The sequence below is a fragment of the Eulemur rufifrons genome, chromosome 7, assembly GCF_041146395.1.
Source record: "Eulemur rufifrons isolate Redbay chromosome 7, OSU_ERuf_1, whole genome shotgun sequence".
Taxonomy (NCBI): domain Eukaryota; kingdom Metazoa; phylum Chordata; class Mammalia; order Primates; family Lemuridae; genus Eulemur; species Eulemur rufifrons.
Genome location: NC_090989.1, coordinates 98,982,507 through 99,003,418, shown reverse-complemented (window position 1 = coordinate 99,003,418; position 20,912 = coordinate 98,982,507). Strand labels below are relative to the sequence as shown.

Genomic DNA, 20,912 nt, shown 5'->3' with positions numbered 1-20,912 from the left:
AGGGGGCAGGAACGACCTTCCGCAAGAGCTAGGCAGAGGACGCGCCTCTTCTGTCCCCCTCGGTTCACCTGGACTGCCCCGAGCTGGAAGCGCGCACCAGCTGCCGCCGAGCTTCCTCAGCCTCTGACAGCTCGGTGGGAGCACCTCGTGGTGTCCAGTCCAGGCTCAAGGGGCGGGACGGGGCGGGGCGAACGCGCATGGGGCGGGGCGGGAGCGAGCCTGGACGAGAGGGAGCGCGCTAGCGAAGCCGAGCCGAGCCGAGCCCAGCCGAGCCGAGCCGAGCCGGGAGGTGCCAGGGAGAGGCAGGCAGAGCCCGGCCGGCCGCCTGCGGCTCAGCGCCGATCGTGCCGCGTCGCCAGGCTCCGCGTACCCCCGCCTCTGCGTAGGCTCCCGCAAAACTTTTATTCTCTGGGGTCCCCCGGGGTGTGTGAAGGAATTGGAGCGCTCGGCCGTCTCCGCGCGCCCCAGCAGCGGCGACCGAGGGGACGTGCATCCCTCGCCCGCCGGGCTCTCGAACCCTGCGCCTCCTCACCTGCTGATCGCTCCCCAGAGCCGCGAGGGGGCACCCCCGGAGGGGCGGCGCGGGCGCCGGCGCCCCCGAACTCTCCCGCTCACCGCGGCGGACCCGCCCGGCACAACTTTTACTTGATTCCTCTCGCTCAACCCGGGCACCCGGGGTTGCTGCTGCGGCTGCTGTTGCCGCCGCCGCCGTCGCTACCGCTGCAGCTCACAAAGGGGCTAGAGGAAGAGAGGCGAGGCGGCGCGGGAGGCAGGGACGGGCCTCTGGGCCGCTGAGGCGGGTAGACAAAAGGGAAACTGCCTCTGCTCGCGCTGCCGGTTCGGAGCAGCCTGCTCGTCCGCCTCCCGCCCGGCTCGGTGAGTTTCCTCCCCCAACCCCCGGGTGCTGCTCCGCCTTCCTCTCCGCGGGCTGTCCCCGCAGTGCTCCGGGACCCGGCGAGCTTCGGGGCGCGCGTCGCTGCTGGTCGTTGGGGCTCTAGCGATAATAAATGATAGAGGATACAATGACTTTGCTGTCTCTGCTGGGTCGCATCATGCGCTACTTCTTGCTGAGACCCGAGACGCTTTTCCTGCTGTGCATCAGCTTGGCGCTTTGGAGTTACTTCTTCCACACCGATGAGGTGAAGACCATCGTCAAGTCCAGCCGGGACGCTGTGAAGATGGTGAAGGGCAAGGTAGCCGAGATCATGCAGAACGATCGACTAGGGGGGCTTGATGTGCTGGAGGCCGAGTTTTCCAAGACCTGGGAGTTCAAGAGCCACAACGTGGCCGTGTACTCCATCCAGGGCCGGAGAGACCACATGGAGGACCGGTTCGAAGTTCTTACGGATCTGGCCAACAAGACACACCCGTCCATCTTTGGGATCTTCGACGGGCACGGGGGAGAGGTAGGACTTACCCAGGGCGCACTCTTTCTCTCTTTCTTTCCCTCTTTCTCTCTGTTTGTGTGTGAGTAAACAACAGGACGTCGTGTGCACCGCGGGGTAGGACCTGGGTGCGAGGGGCGTGGTGATGACCTGGTGCCCGGCCAGATAAATGCGGCTCAAGTTACCAAAAGCACTGCTGAATCCAGACCTCTTGGGGCTGAGGGTGCATTTTAGCGGAGGCACAGTTATCCACAGCGTATTTCGTGTCTCTTAATATGAGATCCCCAAGGCCAGAGTCCAGCAAATGACTATGCTGTTTAGCGGAGGAGAATTAATGATACCCCTAACGAACTTTGGTCCGGGCCTCAGTACCCCTGTTCTAGGGTTTGAGGCTGAACTAGGCACAAAGAAGGAAGACAATATCTTTTACGCTCCTTTGGGGAAAGCGACTAAAGCTACAGAGCAGAGTGGGGTTCAGTGAGAGTTAAGGAAGCTGTGACACCTTCCCATCGCTTTTGCTCTGGGGAGGAATCCCCGGGGCAGCTCTGCGCTTCTTGCCAACTAACATCAACTTTACAAGTGCAATCGGGCCACTTGACAGGAGCACCTCGCTGGCAGCCTGTTTTTAGTTGGATTTCAGCGCGGGCCCGAGATGCCCCTGGCCTTTGCAGAGGTGTCAGTGCCCGCAGAGGAGGCGGTTCCCCGACCTCACCCTTGCGCCCTGGCTGGTGTGAGGGTGCAGATGTCTCCCTGCTTCTAGATTCCTTTGTTTGTGGTTGGTCTAAGAGCAAGAGATGGTTCGTCTAGGTTGGTTCAGGCCCCTCTTCTACTTTTCTGGCACCCGGGTTGCGTGCTGGGGCCCAGGTTTACTGGAGGTCAGGCGATGGTTGGATATGATCCTTGCCCACTGGCCCAGGTGAGATGAGTGGTAAATGTGGCTCCAGCGCCATGCTCCAAAGAGCACCAGGCTAGTGACACCATCTCTCTCAATCAGGCAGTTTGTAACAGACTTTCCTTGCTGCATACTCTATTTTTTTTCTTTTCTCAGCATACTTTTCTTATCCTTACCCCTCTTCCTCTATTTCATCCCCCTCCCCCCATTCAACTCGCCGCCCCAGTTCTCTTCTCTGCCCTCTGTTCTCTGGGTGGGCTGTAGGGAATTACAGGGAATGTCATTCTCTTTCAAGCATTTGCTTGTTCTTTGGCCTTTGTTTTGGGTGAACATTGGGAAAGCTTTCAGTTGGATATCTTATCTGCATTCTCCACCTACCACTCTGCTGATCTTTCCATTATACTGTCTACCTGCCTTGTAGAACCAACTTTGCCAAGAATGACAAACATAGTAGGAAAACTTATTTACTTAGTAGAACTGAAATCAGTTTTTACTATTTTCCATCCACCCCTGACCCTTTTTATATTTTGTCTTTCAGAAGGAAAGTTTCTCACTGGTTGTAATTTTGGAGCCTTTTGTGTAGTGTGGGGTTCCTCCCACTTTGGTCACAGAGTAGGTGATAGATGTGAAGTTAACTAAGGGAAGAGATGCTGCATACTTGGGTCAAAACATACTTGAATGACAAGGTTGCCAGTGTAAAGACTGATTTGTTTTCTTGGCTTAAATCAGAATGTCTGTATTTCATTTTACGTGTCTAGACTCAGTGAGGGTAAAGAAAGCTGTGATTTCTGTGATTTCTTCATTTGTAAATAAGCGTATATTATTATATATTTTTATATTAAAATTATTGGCTGCAGATAATCTGCTTTTGATTTTAGAAAGCACAGTTTTACTTTTAAAGGTCTGGCTGTAATATTAATATGGTGAAACTTTGGGTTGCAGTTGTCCGAGTGTGATGTATTGGCATGTTTTGAGTTTTCACATGCAAGTGATTGGGTGATTTTTAAATTTTTTTAAGTTGATATTTTAAAACCTGAAAATTGCAGACCCAAACAGGTTTCAGGTTGAAAAATTTCCAGTACTATCTTGTGGTAAATGTACCATCCAGAAAAGGGATATGATAAATGCTTTTATTTTACTAAAAATATTTTACATGTACATGGCTTTTCATTATGTTTTTTATAATAAATGAAAAGATGATCATTGTTAGCCAAACCATAAAATGCTTTTCATTGTGTCTTACACTAAAAAGCATGCTGTTTACAAAATAATTGATATTATCAGTATCCTTAAAAATAGAATAATTGTTCTCTCTGTAACCTCCTACCATGTATAGCCAGTTTATTCATTTTGGCTTTGCTTTAGGGAAAAATAAGAGAAGTTCTATAAAAGGAGTTATGTAGTTGCTATTGGGAGTGTGATTGTAACAAATGGTGTTAGGTAATTTCTCTCTTATTTTTCTTTATATAGCATTCAAAGAAAATCCCACCATCTAATTCTTGTCTTTTGTGTTGTTTAGCTCCTTTAACATTCACCAGAGGAGGGTGCCACTGTTTGATTTTGGTATAGATGACAGTTATCTCCTTCCAGAAAAGAGGAAGTTTTTTCTGAACTTTCTATTATTTATATATGTCCTGTTTCTAGAGTGGTACAGAAGATAAAGGAGAAATTTAATTTTATTTCAAAATTAATATGCTGATGACTGGAGAAGTTGTGACCTTCCTAAGGCTGCGTGGCTAGTTTTCGAGGCCTTCAGTCTGTTGATCTTTATGTTAAACCACTGGACAAATTGGTTTGAATACATACCCAGATACATAGCACGCTGCAGATATAAGAGTGAATGAGACACAGCTCTCATCCTCAAAAAGGTTCAATCTAGTGAGAGAGACAGACTCCTATACCAAAAAAATACAGTCATAGTGTGCTTAAGGTATTATGGGAACACAGAGCAGGGGCTTTTAAATAGAACTGGGAGGTAAGAGGCCCAGGGGAAAACACACTGAAGGCATTGTTTACTGCAAGATTAAAAGCATAGGCTTTGACTTGGGATCTGGCTTTGAGTATATGCTCTACCTTATACTATACTGTGATTTTAGGCAATTTACTTAAGCAGCTTTATCTGGGACTTTTTTATCTAAAAAACAGGGATAATAAAGCATGTAAGATGTACCATCATCAATTGTATTACACCCTATCTAGAGAAGTGCTTAATGGAAAGAAGGATAGGAAAGAAGAAAGCTCAGGGACCAAGAAGTCTCCAGTGTTCAGGCAGTAGTATCCAAGGGACAGAGACTTTACCTCTGGGAGGGAAAACTTTGGTCACTAGAAAGATGTATGTTGGTCAGGGATACTTTATTAGGTATCCCGCAAACTCTCTATCTCTTTTTATTCTAATTTATGGTGAACTTCCGATTACTAATTCAGAATTCTAGGTATCTGGACATTGAGAAAACAACATCCTGGCTTCAGGGGCAAATTTTCTTATTAGTGAAAAGGAATATTCTCTATGATTAATTAATAAATTGATATTTTGAGTTATAATTCAGCTTCTTATGAGTTTGATTAGCATGAATTTGTCTTCTTGAGCTTATTCAGCTGCAGATTCTTTGAAAAAAATGTCTTTGAGCTTATTGTGCTGAGGAACAGATGCTGTATGGGTGTGATTTCTTCTAGATGGATGAGGTCTTAAAAGGCCTTATCTCAGCCTTATAGGCCAGCTTCCTCACTTTATCCTCTTGGGCCTTTGAGGCATCCAAACCAAAATACTATTGGTAGATGGTTGACTGTGTATGTTTGTGTCTAAAGCTATGGCAGTGATTGTTTTGTTGTATCAGATTAAAACAACAAAAGGTTAAAAAAAAGTTCAGATTATATCAATTGATATGCGAAGGATGTTATTTTAAAGTTCAAAAATAATTTTTATCTAGAAAATTTTTTTTTGTGCTTTTCTGTAATTTTTATCCATAGGCAAAATGTGGTATTTTTGTTTCTGTTTTTATTTTACTTTTTATACTATCTAGAAGAAATAGCACTAATCTTTTGAGGCAGCTTTATCAGTGTTCATAGCTGAAACCTATCTAGAAGAATGGGTTGTCATGTGTTCCATATGCATTTGGGCATTACTGTATTAAAGGTCTTATATATCTCGACAGTTGACACACAAGTTGGCCAATGGTTAAAGCTTGAAGTTCTACATTTTGCATCAGAGCAAAGCCATACTGCCAATGCTTGTCAGGGGCTGCAGTTTTGAGGCACAGCACTTTTCAGGAGCTCAGAAAAGAAACTGCTTATGGAGGGTTGCCTGAAGGATATATATAGTCTGGTTCTTTAGATCAGTAGTTCTTAACTTTTTTTGAGTACGCTTCCCTTTGAGAATGTTATGAAACTACAGTCATATCCTCTGGAAAAATGGACATGCACATCAAATTGTTTATAATTTCAAAGACAAGTAGATGCATGAAACCTCTGGATTTAAGGTTAGTCTAGATAGAATAAAATCTGTTTCTGATAAATCTAGATCTGCAAGGAAGATCTACTTCAACTCCTTCCTTTGCCCTCCTGGCTGCCTCTCCATCATTTGCTTTTATTGACTTGTGTGCTGTCATTTGCCTGTGGGGGTTGTTATGAGGAATGCTCTTCCAGAGCTCGCTGAGAAATCAACTGCAAGGAAGTTGTTGAGGACATCATTTGTTACATTATTTAATATCATCTTAATGAGGACCAAGGGAGAAATAGTGCTCAAATATCTTTTTTTTTTTTATCTTAGGGATGCTGATTATGAACTGATTGGGTCATCCTGTGTTTTTTGGCTACTATAAGTATTAAGAGCCAAAACTCTGACCTACCTCTAGCAAATGTGCAGTTATAGAATAGATTCCCTTGGTACATGAACCTTATTCCCAGGACAGCTTATCTTTCATACATCCAATTTTCCTTTATCCTATTTTTCTTTCTTCTTTTAGGTCATTTTATCTTGTTGTATTATTTGTATTTATACAAGTTTCATTTGGTCCATTTGAAATGGATATTGTTCTGACTAAATAAATTATGAGTGGCACAGTAAATGATCTGCTTTTTAGACATTACAACTGCTGTTAGTAAATGTGTGACTTCTACATTATGATGTACAAGAGGCCTAGGGATTTAGTGTGAACAAATGCCTTATAGTTTCAGAGAAAATTCAGAGATTATTTTGATTTAAAATGGCATATCAAAATTTCTGCAAAAAATTTTTTTTTTCCATAAACCCCCTTATCCTATGCCTGTGTTTAGGAACCTCTTTATAGGTGAATGTAGGAGCCTGACTGTGGACCTTGGTGCATCTTCTGAACAGGTTGTTAAGAAATTCGGTTGAATTAAGGCAACATTTTCTGTATAGCCTGCCACATGTGGAAAATAGCATTATGCTCTTTGTGATGTCCAAAAATGAATTAGTGCATTCTCTGCCCTCAGGAAGCATTCTTTCTACTTGGAGAGATGAGCTTTTTAAAAATAGCAGAGCTACAAGATGCACACCACCTATAAAGTGTGTGGTGACCTGACTGAGGGAGCTTGAGGAATCTTGTATAATTTTGAAGAGGAACTGACATTTGGTTATATCCTAGCATTTCAGTAGACAAAAATTGGGTGGAGGGAGGAGGAGAAGATGACATTGCAGGTGAAGGAAAAAATATGGAAATGGTACAGAGGAAGTAAAAGTACAGGCACAATTGGAAGACAGGTGAGCAGTCCCATTTGTCAGGGGAGGCTTTCCCCAACAGCAGTCATTCCAGAAGCCTATTCATTATTTTTTTTCCGTATTTGAGCACCCTCTCTGTGTTTTGATATATTTAATGATTGTTTTTAGATTAACTTTTTTTCCTTAAGCCCAATAAGATGTTGGAAAGATTAACTATTTTTCAAAGTTAAGTATATTTATTTGAAAAAGAAACTTCATATCAACACTGTGATTGAAAAACCCATGAAATGAAATTTTTGGCCTTTAACTGCTGTCTCCATCTTGATGGAATAGAGTGATTCTAAAAAGGCTTCTCTACTAGTTTCTGGTTGCCTCTAGAGTCCCTAAGACCCCTTCCCCTTGCTTTTTATGAACAAAAAGTTTACATTTAAAATTTAATTGTTGGCTATAATTTGGAGCAAGGCAGGCTGCCTGCTCCCTTTGCCGTAGGTACCTCCAGTGATGCTGCTCTTTGAAGAGCTCTGGTTGGAGTATCTCTTTCCACTGTGACTCATGTGACAGAGAAGATTTTATGTGTAACATGCCTCCATGGGAAACCCAGAGTTATGGGCATTCCCAATGTTGTAGCATAAATTCCATCCCCATTTTTAATGCTGGTATATGGGAAGACATTAAAGAAATAAACCTGAATTTTTTCTACCTTAGTTTTATAAAGTAAATAATTCACAAGCTTTGGTACTTGAACCATTATTAATCACATTTGTGACTTACTTACAATGACAAAATATGCCAACATGCTGGGACCCACAGTTGAGGAGCTTTGGCTTGGGGTTAGGGGTATACGCAGGTAAGGAGAGTAGAGAGGCTGCTAGAACTATTGTTAACACTGTTATTGAAAGCTACACCAAGGAGCCTGGGCTGTGTTCTGTAAATACTGGAGAACCACTGTGTATTTTTGAGCAACGGAGTGGCATAAAATCCATGCTTTTGTAATTCTGTTCCTCTAATCTATATAGAGGATTGATTAGAACCAACAAGATAGAATGGCGAGAGGGCAGGGTCATTTGGGAAGCCTGGGCCAAAACTGTGAAGATAAGAAACCCAGAGGCGAGGGCCATTGTTGAAAGGGAGGGTGAGGATGCAGTGGATACCCCCTGAGGTGGTAAGACTGCTATCGGGTTTCCCATAATTTTATAACCATTTAAATAATTCTACTTAATGAAAATAAAAATAAGTCTGTACCAAGTTTAATATTTAAAAAGAAATTAATTTTAAAATTACAACAGTAATGTGACAACATTATAGAGTAGAAAAGAAAAAAACATTCATTCCAAATCACATTACTCTATCACATCCACTGTTACGATTTTGGTGTGTTATTTGCTGATCTTTTTTATATGGATTTCAAATATAATTTTATATAGTTATAACAATGTACATACATAGCTTTAAATCTTATTATTTTTACTTTACATAACCCTATAAATGTACTGTCATTTTGCTCTGTAATTCTTTATATTTTATTTTATTTATTTAAATTCTTTATATTTTTATTTCTAATATATTTTTAGGGATACAGTAACAATTTATTGAATGGATATTTGATAAATTACCCAACTGCCTCCTTATTGGTATACATTTAGTTTCCTCTAACTTTTCACCATTGTAAATAAAATTGTAATAAATATTTTTGTGTATCTACTATAGTAAGAATTATTTCTTTAGACTGAATTTCCAGAAGTGGGATTTCTGGATCAAAGGAGAAATAAAGAAACCACCATTATTAGTAATGATAATAATAATGTCCCACATTTATTGAGTATGTATAATATGCCAGGCAATGTTTATAGTTGTTTATATATGTTATCTAATTTTAATTTTCATAAAAGTTTATGAGGTAGGTACTATATTAACCTCATTTTATAGATATAGAAATTAAGGCACTGAGAGGTTAAGTAATTTTGCTCCTGGTTTCACACAGCTTGTAAGTGGTGAAATTAGAATTTGAAACTGGGATTCAGACTTACTGCTATCTGTCTCCAAAGGCTGTGCTATCAATTTTTGGTTGAAGCTCTACAAATCTCCTAATTTGGGCTATACAGTGCTGATAGCATTGTTATGTGGACACTGCCTGGTCTTCTCATTTTGCTTGGTAGGACTTTAGGTTTCTTATATGACTGATGGTGTGACTTTGTGACTGGTGGCGGCGTTATCGAAAACTCTATGCTGCAAACCGTGGTAGATAGATCTTAAAATTACCCAGGAAAGTCCTGGAGTTGAAAAAGATTAAGGTCAGAAGTTAGAGCAGATGATGCCTCACATTCAAACAGCCATTCTCATCTTCCTCCCATCCCCCACCTTTGCTAGTAGAGTCTCTATCCACTACAGAGGATCTCTAATATTTTTGCCTGTTGGCTCATGAAAGGCTTGCATGGAAGTTATAGTGGCATTAGCATAGCCTATCACAATAAACAAAAATGATTTATGTTTTATTTTAAAATACCAAAGGCTTTACTTTAGGATAAGTATGTAGGGGTATGTATGTATTTATATAATTTCTCTTTACATTGAAGTGCTGACAATTTTCTTTTCATTTTGATGACCAAAATAATTTCTTATTACATGTATAATTGCTAATTTTAAACAGCAAAATATCATTTTCTTGTTTGTTTATAATACTGAGTTGGTATACTTAGTTTGAGTAGATGCTAGCTAAGTCCTGTATTTCCATTCCAGAAGGCTACTTAATATATTATTTTCTTAGCCAACCTTAAGTCAAGTGAAGCTTTGGTAATGGCTAGTTATAGTCTGTTTTTTATAAATCTTCAAAGGTAAACATTAAATAAGGAAAGCTATCCTTTTTAAAATAGTTAATGGAATGATAATCCCTTTTATGGCTTTCTTTTATAGTTATAGGCTCTCCTTTGAAAAGTACAAAGCATTCTTAGTAAATATTCATGTAGTTAAAAACCATTCATACTGATAAACTGATAACTTTTCAATAAAGTTGAAGTCTGTGCTATGAAAAGCTATGCTTAAAAATTGAAGATATAATATTATTGAAAAACGAATCTACAAGACCTGATCACTTGATCTCTCTGGAGATATTCTTTTCTCTCTCTCTCTCTGATTCTTGAGAATAGGCCCAATTTAATGGAAACTTAGCAGCCTCCAACTTTTCTAGAATGAGGGAAGGCTTTGGTAGTTGAGTCTGTTCAGAATGAGACTTAACCTACCTTTGCCCATTCCTGGAAGAGAGGGCATTCCTGTCTGCTACTGGGCATTGGGCTGCTGAAGGCAAGTTTGGGGCCATTGCATACAATAGTGCAAGATGTACACTGTGCAGAGATACTAGGTAGAAAGACATCATTTTCTTATGTGTGCAAAAGAGCTTTCTGCTCCCTAAGCTAGGCATCTATGGGCATACAATAACTTGGAAACTTTTCTAGTTTGTACACAAGTAAAAGGTTGTATTTCTGAGTCTCGTAGTTTTTTACCATACCATCCGTCATTATGGCTCTCCTTGTCCTGCTCTTGTGTGAGTAGCTGACAAATGATCTATGTGTTTTAGTTGCTAACTCAAAGACCAGTTATCCATAGCACATCGTGTCAGCAAGCCTTATGACTTCCCTGGAGAAGTGAACATTTATTTGCATTTGTTTTTCAACATTAATATTTCAAGTTTTGGTCATTATATACGTGAGTGGGGATTTAATGCCCTGTAGCAGTAAATCTTAAATATTTTAAGTTGTGTTTTTAATAGGAGAGCTTCTATTTGGCACTATTCTTGGACAGCAAAGTTTTAAATATAAAACATGTTTTTTTAAAAATTTTATTCACTTAGTTTTGGAATTGCCAGAGAACAGAAACTGTTTTGTTGTGATAAGTATATACCATTTAAAAAAAATCTAGTAACTGCTTTCATTTATCTTTTTAATTAAATAAATTAACTTTCAGTTAAATTAGTTGCTGGACATTTTCTGGCCAAATAAGTCTCTTATTGACACTGTCAGGATTTTATGGAAATTGAGACATAGTAACATCTATGATCATACTGTTTATCTTTTTGCTGTTTAGAATAATGAATTAAATTTTCTATAACAACTGGTTTGCATAGGTATATGATAAATATGACTATTCCAGAGTCTGGGATTGAGAAGTTTTTACTTCTCTTATTTTAGCACTTAGATGTTTTTCTAAATTTCTGTTTAGAAAGAAGATAAATTTTCTCCCTAGATAGGTCTGGCACAGATTTTTGAATTGTCACATAATCCAAATGTAGTGTGTAAGGCTTTGCAGCTAGAGGAAATAATCTATTTTTAAAGATTTTCATCAAGGAGATTCCATATTGTCCATGGAGATTTTTTTCTTTATAATCTTTTCTATCAAGAAATTCATCTTTATATGTGAACTAAGTCCTTCTAGTTTAAGTTCATTTTTCCTAGTCTGACCTCAACAGAGAGAGAGAAATTAAGATTAGGTTGTTACCATTTTTAAATCAGTAAAACTACAATAATTAAAAATTTTCTTTCCTTCTCCCCACATTAAATAATTATATCAAACTTATGGTAGAAGTACTCATCTTAAAAAAAGGAGATACAATGTAATTTCTACCAAAGACAGAATAGTTTCCAGATGATCAATAGTTCTTCCTCTTTGTAAAGAGCCAGCTTGGCAGTAAGGGAAATGTCCTCTTACAGGTGGTTGGTTCTGTCTTTTATGTCCATTGTCAGAGGCTTATGCTACAGTTGGAGTAAGTTCCAGCTGTACATCTAGATGGTGCATTATTTGGAAGATTTTGGCTGCAGGTGACAGGAAACTCAAGTGGAAACAGCTTAAACACTAGGGAGAGTTATTAACCCCACATAAAAAAAGGCCCAGAAGTGGATTTTGATCTAGCAGCTCAGTGACTTCAAGGCTTTTGTACAGTATCTCAGAATTTCCCTTCACTTTTCCCTCATGGTTGCAAGATGTAATACCTCAAACTGCTGTAGCCATCTTTGTATAACTACGTCCAGAGACATGAAAAAGAAACTGTATCTGTCCTGTGTTCTTCTTTAAGCCTGAGGCAAACCTTTCTAGAAAGTACTCCTCACATCTCCTAGGCCAGAGTTGTGTCCTATATCTGTGTCTAAACGAATGACTTGGCCATGGGAATATGATCAGCATGATTAACTGTGACCCATCATAATTCACCCCCAGTCTGGGGAGGAGCCTAGCCTCCTCTGCAGGACATGGCAGCCTAGAAAGTTGAATAAGACTAGAGTTTTGTTAGCTAGAAAGAAGTGGAAGTGGAAGTGGTTGTTAGGTAGGCCACACAGGTGGGACAGGGGGTTTAGAGAAGGTGACCTGGAACATTCCTTGCACATTAGCAACCTTACTAGAGAATGTTGCTGTAAAGTGTATAACACTGACACGGGGGAAATTCAACTTTAGAAGACTTTAGAAAAGGGCAGACCATCTTATTTTTGGATTGGGTTAAGGATGGTTTTGCCTGGGAGCCGAGATTTGGTATTCTAGAGTACCAGTAAATCTTAAGAAACTATGAGTAGGTAGTGCTCTAACTCGGGTTTTCTCTCTGTTCTGTGTGAACTAGCAATAAGGAGGGGTCTGAGTGTTTGGAGAACAACAAGGTGAGTTTTTTAAAATCTAATATAGGACTGTATGTTTCATACAGTTAATGCTATTGATGAATTTGGAAATATCATAGCAGTTCTTCTGTTGGCTATCCACTTCTATTTTACTATCTCCTGTTTTAGACAATGAATTTGTTGGTCAAATTCATTAGGATTTTTGTCCCTTAATTTTAGATATTATAAATTTTGTTATTTTCTTGTAAAATATTTTAATCTACTCCAGGCCAAAGAGGGGCTTCCTAGGAGGGCAGGATTTTTTGTACTCATTTTGGAGGGAGACAACCTGGCAGTGATCTAGGCTACCGTGAGAGGGGAGAGTGGAAAAGATTTTTTTTTTGTAGGCCAAATGAATACACTTGGAGTAAATGCTGTGTATGAGGATGAAGTACTCATCCTGCTGCTGCTGCTATAAGTTGATTACAATGAGGTCGTCTTTTCATTATGTTTTCTTGTCTGATTATTACCAGTTTATAAAAATGAATACTGACTAAACTTTCTATTTAGCTTTGGTAGCTTTTCTGGTGATTCATTCTCTACTGTTTTTTTTTTTTTTTTTTTTTTTTTTTTTAGATATGCAGTCATTTTGCCTACAAATAATGTAATTTTGTCTCCAACTTTCTAGATAGTTATACTTCTTATTTTTGTTTCCTGCCTCATTGCATTAACTAGAACTAACAGAGCAATGTTCTGCAATACTGATGATAGTGGGTGTTATCATGTTCCTATATTTGAGATTATTTAAAAAGTTTGAGATGAGGGGAATGTGAAATGTCTTCAGTTTATGGATAATAGGGTAAAGTTTCTTTATTGACAAAATGAAAGATGAAAACCAGTGGAAAGGCTGGGCACGGTGGCTCACACCTATAATCCTAGCACTCTTGGGAGGCCGAGGCAGGAGGATCGTTTGAGCTCAGGAGTTCGAGACCAGCCTGAGCAAAAGCGAGACCCTGTCTCTACCAAAAATAGAAAGAATTAGCTGGACAACTAAAAATATATAGAAAAAAATATTAGCCAGGCATGGTGGTGCATGCCTGTAGTCCCAGGTACTCGGGAGGCTGAGGCAGAAGGATTGCTTGAGCCCAGGAGGTTGAGGTTGCTGTGAGGTAGGCTGATGCCATGGCACTCTAGCCTGGGCAACAGAGTGAGACTCTGTCTCGGAAAAAAAAAAAAAAAAAAAAACCAAAATGGGAAAAGTAAGAGCCAAAAAAGAAAGGATATTCAAGGTACAGTAATATTGACACTTAATAATCATAAGAATGGACTAAATGTACATGTGATGCTGAAAACCAGCATGCATTGATTACATGCAGGGAAGAACACTGTCTTTTTTTCTTTGAGAAAAATTATTATCACTAGATTCATCTTAGGGAACCAACTTAGGAAGCATTAGTCTCAATAAGAGGAAGAATGTCTGACTGCACAGGATACTGGTTCTACAGGTTAGGGAAGACCTAGCAAGATAAACTCAGGAATCCTTCCCCTTGATTCCAGAGGAGAGGGAGGTCTGGAATGGGAGCTTTGGAGCCGTCTTGCCCTGGCATTTCTGCCAGTTTTGATGAAAGTTGTCCTTATTTTTTCTAGGATTTCCTGTACTTAAAATCCTTGCCCTAATTTCTACTACCTGTCCTGTAAGGAAACTGTGGCTGCTTACAGAGGAGTCTCATACTGAGTGGGTTAGGTCCTAAGTTGGTATAAAAGACAAAATCATGTCTAGTCAAAATTTCCCTTGAAAGATCCCTCAAATTGCCCATAAAAAACAGTACACATGATTTTGTACATCTTACTCTGTAGAGTAATATGTAGTTATAAAAGTATGATATCCAAAATTAAAATTTATTTCAAGGGATAAAGTATATGCATATAAAATATAGTTTTGTAGTGTTTTAAATGATATAAAGGAGCATTTTGAATTTGTATAAATTTGTGAATGGTACCATTTCACTGTGCTTTTCTGTAAGATTACAGAATAAGTAATTGAGGAATATTTTGAGATTTTCAGGCAACTTTCAGGAACTTTGTTTTTTTAAAAGAAGAGCATATCCATCCTTCCCTCCCTCTCTCAGATAGGGTATTGCTCTGTTGCCCAACCTAGAGTGCAGTGGCATCATCATAGCTCACTGTAACCTTAAACACCTGGGCTCAAGCGATCTTTCTGCCTCAAGTCTTCCGAGTAGCTGGGACTATAGGCATATGCCACCATGCTAATTTTTTCTATTTTTTTTTTTTTTTTTTTTTTTTTAGAGATTAGGTCTTCCTATGTTGCTCAGGCTGGTCTCAAACTCCTGGCCTGAAATAATCCTCCCACCTCGGCTTCCCAAAGTGCTAAGATTACAGGTGTGAGCCACTGTGGTTGGCCCATATTATATATTTTTATGTGTGATCACTTTGAGAAAATTTAGTCTCTTAAAGTTTTAAAGATACAAAGCAGAATAAACATGTGACTTTTCCAAGTTAGGAGTAAGATTAATTTATTCTGATTGTTTTTATAGTCAATTTTAGGAAGATAATTATAATGCCATATTGAATGCTTTATTTTTAATCTAAGTGCCAGCCATAGCTTTGACACCAGATGGGAATGTAGAAATGGGCATTCAGCCTGGTAATTTATATTTGCTGTTTCTTTCTTGCCTATGGCTTGAGACCCTTGGAATTTTATCCTCCAGTGATTTCAGAAGAGAAACCAATTGGGGATTCTGACCTTTTCTCTACTTTCCTCACAAGCCCTCTGAGCATCAGGCCTAACCTGTTTTGGTAAATGTCTGGTCCTGGGTTTGTCTAAGAGTGAGACTCACAAAACAGCAAATAATTATTGAAAATGAAGCTCATATTTTTAGCTTTTAAGGAATCCAAGTGTCTGCTGCTGAAGAAATCACAGGGGTAAAGAACTGGGATCCTGACAGTGGCCAGAAAAGCTCTCTGTATTTTCATATTAGGGCCATAGGGTCTGCTCTGGTTTGTGGAACTTCATGGAGACAGAAATTGTTTATCCCGAAAGGATTATGTAATGCAAACAGATTTAGACATGAAAGAGTACAGGCAAGCGTGTACTTTGGAAATATTGCTTAAGAGGAAATTCTTTGGTGAAAGGACAGCTAGTTTTTTTTTCTCTCTCTCAGATACAGGATAACAGTGCGAGTGCCCAACTGATGTTCCCCCTTTACCAAAGAGAAATCCTCCCCCCACCAGCCTCCATGGTGGCTTTATCTTATTTGGATAAGGACATCTACCTTCTTCATTTTAAAAAAAAATTTAGCATTGAGAAAATATTGTCTAATACATAGTCCATAATTGGATTTTGCCAATTGCTCCAGCTATTTTATTTAAAAACAAGTCTTTGTATGGATGTATGCTTTCATTTCTCTTGGGTTAATACCTAGGAGAAGAATGACTGGGTTGTATGGTAGGTTTATGTTAACTTTATAAGAAACTGCCAAACTGTTTTCCAAAGTGGTTATAGTATTTTACATTTTCTTTTTTTTTTTTTGAATCTTTATCTATACAGGTATCAAGTTTTTTAAAATTTCAAAATATTAAGGGGGTATAAATGTTTTTGTTATATGGTTACTTTTTATAATGCTTAAGTCAGGGCTTTTAGTGTGCCCATCAACTGAATAGCATTCATTGTACCTGGTAGGCAAGTTTTTACCCTCCCTTCCTCCCTACCCCTCCCTTGTTGATTTCCAGTGACCTTTACATCTCTTTGTGCCTGTGTGTGCCCAATGATTAGCTCCCAATTATTAGAGAGTACATTTTCATCAGCAGTATATGAGCATTCCAGTTGCTCCACATCTTCACCAATCTTTTTAATGTTAGCCATTCTAGTAGGTGTGAAGTGCTATCTCAATATAGTTTTAGTTTGCATTTTCCTAATGACTAGTGATGTTGCTCATATTTTCATGTACTTTTTTGGAAGATGGCCCTCTTTTGAAGACATAGAAATGATTATCAAATCATCTTTATCTTATAAAATCTGACTTTTATCCTTCCCTGTATAATGTGAGTGAAAAGAGAGGAAAAGAGATGAAAAGGAAAGGAGTAATTGGACATGATCCTCTCTTACTAAAAGGAGAGAGTTCCAGAAATACAGCCTGGAAATAAGAAGTATTGAGAGGTTATGCAAGGTAACCAAGAAATTGGGTGAAACAAGAATGACGGAAGAGAAAGATTAGGGCCTGTGACCACTAAAGGCAATTTGTATTATTAAATTCTTTTGATTTCTTAAAGCCCTTATTTTCTTGAACTCTGGGTAAAAAATCTGAATGAAACTTCCTTTGGAAAAGTGCATAGTCTACAAACGCTGTTTCTGCTTTTTTCCTACTTAACTCATTTCCTTTTGCCATCTGATACTTTTTTGAATCTCAGTTTTTTAAAGTCTCCAGTGACCTCATAAATTGCCATATATTATGGCCTGTTTTCAGCCGTCGTCTTATTTGATTTTTCTATGGGATCTGACTTTCTTGACCACTTCTCTTCCAGGGACTCACCTCCTTGGCCTTAGTGACACCACTTATGTTTTTCTGCTCCTTCTCTGACTTTGAGAGTTTCACTTCTTTCACGAACCTGGGTTTTAAGAAGGGATTTGCTTAGTGTGTTGGTCTCCTTTTGTTTCTTTGCACCAGAATCTTTGTACCTTCTTTGGCCTGAGCCATCCTTTCTGAGTGCAGAGTTCCCCTCCCCATCTAGGGCCCACATCTTGATGTGCTGACTTAACATTCTCTTTCTGACTGTCACATTGATAACAACTTGTCTGAAATCAAATTTGCCTCCTTTGTCCCTAGATTAATTTTCTCTCCAGAGTTGCCCTTTCCTCTAATGGTGTCATTATTCTCTCAGTCTCCCACTCTTGAAGCTACCATGTCATTTTTTGCTTCTTCCTTCTTCGTGCCAAGCTGTGAGACTTTCTATAGTCTCTCATCTGTCTCCATCTTTGTAGTCATATTGCCACTATGCTAATTCAGGCTTTCCTACTTCATGCTAGGATTGTGACAGTGGCTTCCTAACTGGTCACTTTGTCTCTGGTCTCTCTCTTGTTCAATCCACTCAGTGATGTCTCAGATCAATCTTTTAAACCCACTGGATTGGTTATACATTGTTTCTTTTTCAAAGATCTCTGGTTCCAGAAATCATGCTTTATTTCTGTGAAATTTGTTTTTTGGGTTCTTACAATAGCATCTCTGACTACTTTATCTTAATCTTATCTTTTGTTACACTCCTATGCAAAACACTGTATTTCAGCAAAATTGGTCTCTATTATTCACTGAATACCTGATAGATGCACATGCCCACTGATGCTACTTTGTTAGCTCTATTCCACCCTCCGAGAGACTTCTCATTTCTCTTCCCATAGCTATGTCTTGTCCTTATTTCAAGGCTCCCCTCAATTGCCAGCTCTTCCATGAAGTCTTGCTTCATCATGTCAGCTTGAAGCAGTCATTTCCTCCTTTGAATTTGGGGTCTGTTACAGGAAATCAAATGTTTTGTATTATTGTTCGTTTTAAAGGTACTTTTCCTCTCCAACCAGTTTTTCCTTGAGTTTCATATCTCTGTTAAGTCCCTATGGTATGCCCTGCACTGTTCCAAGTGCATTCTAATGATAATGATGCCCAACAAATGAAAAGGGAATGCCACGTTGTATGATTCCATTTGCTCTCACTCATATCTGTTGGAAACCAAAGGACTTGGCTCAGTCTGACTGTAGAGTGCGCACAGTGTTCTCTGATGTTCTCTCACAGAATCCTCATGGTCTTTTGAGGCAGTTGTTGCTATCCCTGTTTTACAGGTGGGGAAACTGAAGCTCAGACTACTGTGTGTCCAGGGTTACGCAACTGCTAAGTGGCAGAACTAGGATTAAAATATTTCCCATGTCTGTCTGATTCCAAAAGCTATCGTCTTCCCTGTACCATGCTGTTTTATGCTGTGTGCCAACGGGCCTGGTTTGGTAAGGCATTCATATGACAGTTATATTAACATTCACTATCTAGCATCGTTGATTATCTGTGGTAATATTTCAAGTTTATGGAAATGGAATTAAGGAGATAAAGTAATTTAATTACACCATTCACTCATGTTTATTTTCCTTATTTTTTCTCATTACTTCTCCAACTTGTACATCCAAAAGCCCTTTAAATTTGACCAAGAAAAATGCAGATTAAATATGTATATGGAATTCTGAAGGTTATCTTAGGCAAGTGGTTTTCATCAGTTTGACAGATAACTCTATTTCTGGTGTAAGGCAGAAGTTTTGAGAATTGGGGCTGGCTCCTCAGAGGAAGCTAGGTAACATTCTCACGTTTAATTCAGTCTGCCATTCAAAAGTTGGTTCAATTATTTGGTTTAGGAGTGTTACAGATTACAGTACATTAAACATGCCTCAGTTTTCAAACGTAAGTACAAGAACACATCCTAAAGCTCAGCTGAAAAAACAGTTCAATCTGTCGTTTTTCCTCCCCCAAATCATCATGCAAAATAAAATTATACATAGTATTTAGTGAGTAGCAAAGAGTGGGAAATGTGGATGAATAATTTCAGCTGCCTAGGGGCAGTGATTCAGAGACTTGAGATTTGGAACTCAAACATGCTTGGTTTATACTCAGAGAAGAAAGTCATCAGATAAGTTGCATGACAGAACAGAAAAAAGCTTGTTGATAGTTTGGGAATACCTTACAAAGGAGTAAAAATCAACTTTTATCTGATTTTACATAATGTCATCATCATCTCTCTCTCTCTCTCTCTCTATATATATATATACACACACACACACACACATTTATGTGTGTATATATGTATATTCTCTTCATTAATTATTGAGTTAAAGGAATAGCATTTTAAAAAATGTCCAAAGTGAGGAATTTGTAGAATTCTCATGTACAAAAGAGAGCTTGGGAGCATTCTGAATCATATTGAAAACCAAAGCAACTCAATTCTTAACAGGTAGCACCAGTAGCTAACTCTTTCTCAGCTTCTCCAACCATGGGAAACAGAAGTTGCCTTATGTTTTTTTTCACCCATGCAGTTATCACTAATCACCATTCCAGAGAAAGATGGTCTCATAGGATGAAAATATGATGTTTCCTCAAGGATTAGATTAAACTTCCCTTGGCAGTATTGAATCTAAGCTGAAAAACATTTTTGCCTTCCTTAAATTGAGTATGAGTTATGGCTGTGAATGTTTAGACTTTCATTATGCCTGTAATTTTATTGTTTGGTTATTGTATGTCTACTTTCAGATATACTGGCTGGGCCCGGTGGCTCACGCCTGTAATCCTAGCACTCTGGGAGGCCGAGGTGGAAGGATCGTTTGAGCTCAGGAGTTCGAGACCAGCCTGAGCAAGAGCGAGACCCCATCTCTACTAAAAATAGAAAGAAATTAACTGGACAACTAAAAAAATATATAGAAAAAATTAGCTGGGCATGGTGGTGCATGCCAGTAGTCCCAGCTACTCAAGAGGCTCAGGCAGAAGGATTGCTTGAGCCCAGGAGTTTGAGGTTGCTGTGAGCTAGGCTAACGCCATAGAACTCTAGCCTGGGCAACAGAGTGAGACTCTGTCTCAAAACAAACAAACAAACAAACAAACAAACAAAAAACAGATATACTATACTACCTTTATGCCTTTTACAGAGTGGATGCCCCAAAAATGTTTTTCAAATTAATCTCATCATGGACTCAGAGAAGATTAATACTATGAAGGGTCTTTGGTGGCCTTTCTATTTCTTCTAGTATGAGAGTTTAATCTAAATAATTTATAATAGATGCTCTTTTAAAATTTTTAATTGTGGTAAAAATCACATAACAAAATTTATCATCTTAACCTTTTGAATTATACAGTTCAGTAGTGTTAAGTATATTCACATTGTTATGCAACAGATATCTAGAACATTTTCATCTTGGGGAACTGAAACTCTATACCTATTAAACAACTCCCTATTTCTTCCTTCCCACCGCCCCTGATAATCACCATTCTATTTTCTGTTTCTATGAATTTTACCACTACCACATGTAAGTGAAGTCATTCAGCATCTGTCTTTTTGTGACTGGCCTATTTCACTTAGTATAATGTCTTAAATATTCATCTATATTACAATATGTGACAGGATTTCCTTCCTTTTTAAGGCCGAATAATATTTCATCATATGTGTATACCATATTTTGTTTATCCATTCATCCACTGATGGTTAATTAGGTTGCTTCTACCTCTTGCCTATTGTGAATAGTCCTGCTGTGAACATGGGTGTTGCAAATACCTCTTTGAGATACTGCTTTCAATTCTTTTGGATATATACCTAGAAGTGGGATTGCTGGATCATGTGGTAGTCCTTTTTGT

General features: G+C 39.1%; 1 protein-coding gene across 1 annotated transcript in view; it reads left to right on the top strand.

Moving 5' to 3' along the window:
- The first annotated feature begins 214 nt into the window (after positions 1-214).
- Positions 215-20,912, top strand: part of PPM1L (protein phosphatase, Mg2+/Mn2+ dependent 1L) — a 259,267-nt gene continuing 238,569 nt past the window's right edge. Inside the window, exon 1 of the mRNA XM_069475298.1 lies at positions 215-1,406. Within this exon, the coding sequence (XP_069331399.1) occupies positions 1,008-1,406 (399 nt within the window). The 5' untranslated portion in view covers positions 215-1,007. The remainder of the gene's footprint in view (positions 1,407-20,912) is intronic.